Below are 7,500 nucleotides of genomic sequence, written 5' to 3' on the forward strand. Positions count from 1 at the left end.
GTGACTGTGGTCATCGCTGGTACTGCAGCGTGTTACTGTGGTCATCGCTGGTACTGCAGCGTGTTACTGTGGTCATCGCTGGTACTGCAGCGTGTTATTGTGGTCATCGCTGGTACTTCAGCGTGTTACTGTGGTCATCGCTGGTACTGCAGCGTGTGACTGTGGTCATCGCTGGTACTGCAGCGTGTTACTGTGGTCATCGCTGGTACTGCAGCGTGTGACTGTGGTCATCGCTGGTACTGCAGCGTGTTACTGTGGTCATCGCTGGTACTGCAGCGTGTTACTGTGGTCATCGTTGGTACTGCAGCGTGTAACTGTGGTCATCGCTGGTACTGCAGTGTGTAACTGTGTTTATCTGATAAACGTTTATTTTATTAGTATTACAGCTTGTACACTTTACTGTGATCAGATTTTTTCCTAAGATCTTGTCTGTTATATTATTGTATTATTATCCAGTAAACATTCATCATAGAATATAAATCTCATTAAATGAATAAAACATATATATTAATATATGTGTTGTTTACTGTTATACGGAGCTGCTTCAGTGAGTCTGACCCACTTTCTGAGCCTCCGTCATTAATCCTTCATCTCATATCAATAATGTACGAAGACTTTGAGCTTCTGTTTGAATCAGTTCAGAAACCTGCAGATATTAAACATGTCTGAGCAGCTTTAACCTCTACATGTTTGACCTGGTTTTAGTTTAGTTTCTAATTTAAACTCTTTTAAATTCAACTAAACCTCATTGACCCAAAAACATGATATAGAAATATAAAGAGAGATGAGTGTAACTCGATCAGCTGTTTCCTGTTTATTGAAGAAGATGGAAAGCATAAAGGAGGATGGCTAACCCTAACCCATAGACAAGACAAGAACAAAAAACAAACATCCAAAATAAACACACAGACAAACTAACCCTAACATCAACATCAACCTGTCAATCACCACGTAGCCACGCCCTAATGCATACCCTGCTTTATCGTCACATATAAAATCAGGGAGGCCAAAATGTCCCAAATGAACATCATACTGCATTGAAGAAGGCTTTAAACTAGCGATTGAGACCATAAACACATTTTGAAAACGTTTACTGAGGTTAGAAATCAAGTGAGAAGTTGGTGAATTCTCCATTGACTTGTATAGAGACGGAAGTCCTTTTGACACCAAAACGGTCGCCCCCTGGTGGCCTTTTGATAGAATGCAGCTTTAAGTTACTTCCTGGTTGGCCTCATTTCAGAGGACTGGAGCTCCCCGCCTGCTGTGCACGCGCGAAGTAGGCAGGGAGAGAGGGGGGCGGATGCAGAACTAGACATGAAGGCACCTGATTGGTTTCTGCTGGTCGGAGTTGTATCAGTCCTGTGGCTGCCACAGAGCTCTGATTTATTCCTTTTTCTAAAGACAGAATGTATTGATACCTCTGATAATAGAAGGACCATTTCACCCAGTATAACAAAAAGTGCTTCTGAACAGGATTACCAACCCTACCTTTAATAAACTCTCTGTTTCCTGTCTGAGTGACCAGAAAAACACAAAAACACAGAAGAAGAAACAAAGCAGCGTTAAAACTCTTTATTTATTTATCTGATTTCTGCTGTTTATAAAAGAATAAAATCAGCTGAACAGGTGTTTGTGTATGTGTGTGTGTGTGTGTGTGTGTGTGTGTGTGTGTGTGTGTATGTGTGTGTGTGTGTGTGTGTGTGTGTGTTTGTGTGTGTGTGTTTGTGTGTGTGTGTTAGTAAAGCATTATTGATCATTTTTAAAGGCGTCAGGTGTTTCTCTGTCGGGGGGGCGGAGTCATCTCTGTGATTGACAGGAAACAGATGTGGTAAGCCCCGCCCCCGGTGATGTCACTCCACACTGACCAATCAGCTGAGAGCAGCAGTGTGTGATGCAGAGGCAGTGTAACCATGGCAACGGGAGGAAAGATGATGGTAACTGAGATGAAGAGGTTAAATTGCATAAAGTCCAGAAAGGATATTTGTAGGGTTAGGAGGGGTCAAAGGTCAGAGCTCAGGAGAGTTGAGCTAAAATGTAGAGTTCTTCTTCTCTGGTTGCTCATCAGACAGGAAACAGGAAGTCTGAGAGGAAAAGAACAAATTAAATTAAATGTTTGACAGTAAACACGTCATCATCATCATCATCATCATCATCATCATCATCATCATCATCATCAACAATAATCAATAATCACTAATCAATATGGAGTCATGATGTAAATAAAGGCAGTTTCTGACCTACTGAGCCTCTTCACTCTGTTCTCCTCCAGCTGCTGTTTGTTGGTCCACCTGCACAACACAGAGATCACATGACTGCTGACATCACATGACTGCTGAGATCACATGACTGCTGACATCACATGACTGCTGACATCACATGACTGCTGACATCACATGACTGCTGAGATCACATGACTGCTGAGATCACATGACTGCTGACATCACATGACTGCTGAGATCACATGACTGCTGACATCACCTGACTGCTGAGATCACATGACTGCTGAGATCACATGACCGCTGAGATCACATGACTGCTGACATCACATGACCGCTGACATCACATGACCGCTGAGATCACATGACCGCTGAGATCACATGACCGCTGAGATCACATGACCGCTGAGATCACATGACCGCTGAGGTCACATGACCGCTGAGATCACATGACTGCTGAGATCACATGACCGCTGACATCACATGACCGCTGAGGTCACATGACCGCTGAGGTCACATGACCGCTGAGATCACATGACCGCTGAGATCACATGACTGCTGAGATCACATGACCGCTGACATCACATGACCGCTGAGATCACATGACCGCTGAGATCACATGACTGCTGATGTTTCATGTTTAATGGAGTTTTATGACCAGTTTGTGATGAAAGTGTGACATCACTCACCGAGCTGACCAATCCACTCGCCATCGCCGCCTTCTCCACCTCGTCCACTGTTGCCTGGGCGACCTCGTTGGCCCCGGCAACGGCGGTGTCGGCCGCGGTGTTGGCCTGATCGCTCGTCTTCTGGGAGACTGAAACAGGTTTAATGATGAAGTTAGTCTGCTGTTAGAGCTCAGACTGAAGTTAGAGCTCAGACTGCTGTTAGAGCTCAGACTGATCTGCTGTTAGAGCTCAGACTGAAGTTAGAGCTCAGACTGATCTGCTGTTAGAGCTCAGACTGATCTGCTGTTAGAGCTCAGACTGAAGTTAGAGCTCAGACTGATCTGCTGTTAGAGCTCAGACTGATCTGCTGTTAGAGCTCAGACTGAAGTTAGAGCTCAGACTGATCTGCTGTTAGAGCTCAGACTGAAGTTAGAGCTCAGACTGATCTGCTGTTAGAGCTCAGACTGAAGTTAGAGCTCAGACTGATCTGCTGTTAGAGCTCAGACTGATCTGCTGTTAGAGCTCAGACTGATATGCTGTTAGAGCTCAGACTGAAGTTAGAGCTCAGACTGATCTGCTGTTAGAGCTCAGACTGCTGTTAGAGCTCAGACTGCTGTTAGAGCTCAGACTGATCTGCTGTTAGAGCTCAGACTGAAGTTAGAGATCAGACTGAAGTTAGAGCTCAGACTGAAGTTAGAGCTCAGACTGAAGTTAGAGCTCAGACTGAAGTTGGAGCTCAGACTGCTGTTAGAGCTCAGACTGATCTGCTGTTAGAGCTCAGACTGATGTTAGAGCTCAGACTGCTGTTAGAGCTCATACTGATCTGCTGTTAGAGCTCAGTATGAAGTTAGAGCTCAGACTGCTGTTAGAGCTCAGACTGCTGTTAGAGCTCAGAATGATCTGATGTTAAAGCTCAGACTGCTGTTAGAGCTCAGTATGAAGTTAGAGCTCAGACTGCTGTTAGAGCTCACACTGATCTGATGTTAGAGCTCAGACTGATCTGATGTTAGAGCTCAGACTGCTGTTAGAGCTCAGACTGCTTTTAGAGCTCAGTATGAAGTTAGAGCTCACACTTATCTGATGTTAGAGCTCAGACTGCTGTTAGAGCTCAGACTGATCTGCTGTTAGAGCTCAGTATGAAGTTAGAGCTCAGACTGCTGTTAGAGCTCAGAATGATCTGATGTTAGAGCTCAGACTGCTGTTAGAGCTCAGACTGCTGTTAGAGCTCAGAATGATCTGATGTTAAAGCTCAGACTGCTGTTAGAGCTCAGTATGAAGTTAGAGCTCAGACTGCTGTTAGAGCTCAGACTGATCTGCTGTTAGAGCTCAGTATGAAGTTAGAGCTCAGACTGCTGTTAGAGCTCACAGTGATGGTACCTGTGTTCACGCCGCTCACTACTCCTTCCATCGTCTTGTTTCCTGGAAGAAAGAAAAACACAGAAAGTTTAACATGTGACCTGCTTTCACCGTTTCCCCCCAGACCTGTAACCATGGTAACATCTTCTCTGTTACCTGCAGTGACATCTGTGAGTGGTAAGGAGGTTTACAGCCAGCAGTTCATTAACACAACAGATCAAATAAATACTAAATGAAATGTTAAGAGTGGTTTAAACCTGCTTGAAGCTGTTAGTTCAGATCTGAGCCCTGAAGAGCATCACACCTTCACCTCACTCTGCAGGTGTAAAAGTACTGTTGACATTAATAATAATAGGTTTAATCTATTAACACTTTACAGATCAAACAAAGACGAAGCAAGATGAAGAGAAATGTTGACGGAAAAGGAAGGACAGTCATAGAGGGACAGAGTTTAGGAGCGGTGATGCTGAAGGACCGGTCCTCCTAAAGTGGACCGTTTGGTGGGTGAGACGGTGAGATTGAGAGAGAGAGAGAGAGAGAGAGAGAGAGAGAGAGAGAGAGAGCAGGGTTATGGAGGTCTGAAGGTGAAGATCAGGGTTTAAACAGAGAGGATGGAGGCTGCTGAAGTTTTTGGGTGATTTTACCAGCAGACCAATGAGAAGAGAACCACAGTAGTCAGTGTGGGGCCTGATGCTTCAGAGAGAAAAGGACATGAAATGAATTCAGAGTCCATCAGCCAGCATCTGAAACATGGAGCCTGTTTTTTTCTCTCATGCTGTGAGCTGATTGGACGGCAGCTCAGCGCCTAAACAAACATCTCTGCTGAAGACAGGATGAATATTTAATGAGCCTGCAGCTTTTATCTGCTAATGGATAAAAGCTCTGATTATAAATTCATTATTCTGCATCTATAACAGCTGTAAGTGTCTAGTTCTTCTCTCAGCCAGCTGACGGTCAGCTGATCACACACATGACTCTGATCTGCTCCTGCTGGATGTTTAAAGGGTTAAAGCTGCTCTGAGTCAAACTGGCCTCAGAACCTGCTGAGCTTCATCGTCCAGTTTAAATACAGTTATACAATCCTCTGAACTGTGATCTGGTTCTAGAAGCAGACGCTGCTGTGTTGAAACAAACTTTCAGACTCGATGATCTTTCATCCAGTTTCACAATCAGCTCAGAGAATGATTGACAGCTCTCTCATCCAATCACAAGCCTGGAAACCAAACACACCACTGTCAGCTGATTTATTAACTACGTGTTAATTAGTTTTAAGTCCAGCAGGTTAGTGTGACACACACACACACACACACACATACACACACACACACACACACACACACACACAGACACACACACACACACACACACACACACACAGACACACACACACACACACACACACACACAGACACACACACACACACACACAGACACACACACACACACACACACATACACAGAGACACACACACACACACACACAGAGAGACACACACACGCACACACACACACACACACACACACACACACATACACACACTACTGTGCTGAAGTCTGAGCAGCATTACATTAGTTGTTATAATGATCATATATAATTATTATCAGTTTCTTTATTAGAAAATACAGGAAATGTGTTTCTGTATTAAACCATAGACTGAGTTATTATTATTATTATATAGTTTTAACCATAGACTGTATATATAATGGACGTAACATCCGTGACGTCATCCATTGGTTTGTGGACTGCTGCTCGGAGGCCAATAGTATCGGATCTGAGCAGCGCCATCTTGACAATTTCAGGTGCATGCTGGGAAAAATAAAAACATGGATTCTACTTATATGGGCATCAGGAGGAGCATGAGGCGCCCTCCTGAACCTGTGAACCAATCAACCTGTCAATCACGACGTAGCCACGCCCTAATGCACACCCTGCTTTATCGTCACATATAAAATCAGGAGGCCAAAATGTCCCAAATGAACATCATACTGCATTGAAGAAGGCTTTAAACTAGCGATTGAGACCATAAACACATTTTGAAAACGTTTACTGAGGTTAGAAATCAAGTGAGAAGTTGGTGAATTCTCCATTGACTTGTATAGAGACGGAAGTCCTTTTGACACCAAAACGGTCATCCCTCCATTCATCCTTCCATTCATCACTCCATTCATCCCTCCATCCTCCCTCCACCCATCATCCTTCCATCATCCCTCCATCATCCCTCCATTCATCCCTCCATCATCCCTCCATCCCTCCATCCCTCCACCCATTCATCCCTCCATCATCCCTCTATCATCCCTCCATCCTCCACCCATCATCCTTCCATCATCCCTCCATCATCCCTCCATTCATCCCTCCATCATCCCTCCATCCCTCCATCCCTCCACCCATTCATCCCTCCATCATCCCTCTATCATCCCTCCATCATCCCTCCATTATACCTCCACCATCCCTCCATCATCCCTAAATCATCGCTCCACCCATTCATCCCTCCATCATCCCTCCACCATCCCTCCATCCCTCCATCATCCCTATATCATTGCTCCACCCATTCATCCCTCCATCATCCCTCCACCATCCCTCCACCATCCCTCCACCATCCCTCCATCATCCCTCCATCATCCCTAAATCATCGCTCCACCCATTCATCCCTCAATCCTCCATCATCCCTCCATTATCCCTCCATCATCCCTCCATCCCTCCCTCCATCATCCCTCCATCCCTCCCTCCATCATCCTTCCATCCTCCCTCCCTCCATCCATCCCTCCATCATCCCTCTATCATCCCTCCCTCTATCATCCCTCTATCATCCTTCCATCCTCCATCCCTCCATCATCCCTCTATCATCCCTCTATCATCCCTCCTCTATCATCCCTCTATCATCCTTCCATCCTCCCTCCCTCCATCCATCCCTCCATCATCCCTCTATCATCCCTCCCTCCATCCATCCCTCCATCATCCCTCTATCATCCCTCCCTCTATCATCCCTCTATCATCCCTCCATCCTCCCTCCTCTCACCAACATAGATGACTCCCTCTTTAGTCTTAGAAGCAGCTTCTTCCACTCCGGCCTTCGTCTTCTCAGCAGCCGCCACCACTCCGTCCTTCGCCATAGAGAATCCCTTCTTAAACACGTCCATGATGCTCTTCTTCTTTCTTTTCTTTTCTTCTTTCTTTTCTTTTTTTCTTCTTCTTCTTTGCTGCTGCTGCTGCTGCTCTGTCCTCCTCGGTCGTCTCCTCTCGTCTGTCAGCGATCTGTTCT

At 45.4% G+C, this 7,500-nt stretch overlaps 1 protein-coding gene across 1 annotated transcript; it reads right to left on the reverse strand.

Annotated features, from left to right (window-relative positions):
• Positions 1-1,517: 1,517 nt before the first annotated feature.
• sncga (synuclein, gamma a) lies at positions 1,518-7,472 on the reverse strand. Its single transcript, XM_062430658.1, has 5 exons — positions 7,258-7,472; positions 4,262-4,303; positions 2,906-3,033; positions 2,238-2,288; positions 1,518-2,081 (listed from the first exon to the last, which is right to left on the reverse strand). Exons 1-4 carry the CDS (start codon positions 7,376-7,378, stop codon positions 2,238-2,240), a joined length of 342 nt encoding a protein of 113 aa, XP_062286642.1. The 5' UTR covers positions 7,379-7,472; the 3' UTR covers positions 1,518-2,081.
• Between the last annotated feature and the right edge of the window lie 28 nt (positions 7,473-7,500).

Source organism: Scomber scombrus, chromosome 12 (assembly GCF_963691925.1).
Source record: "Scomber scombrus chromosome 12, fScoSco1.1, whole genome shotgun sequence".
Classification (NCBI taxonomy): domain Eukaryota; kingdom Metazoa; phylum Chordata; class Actinopteri; order Scombriformes; family Scombridae; genus Scomber; species Scomber scombrus.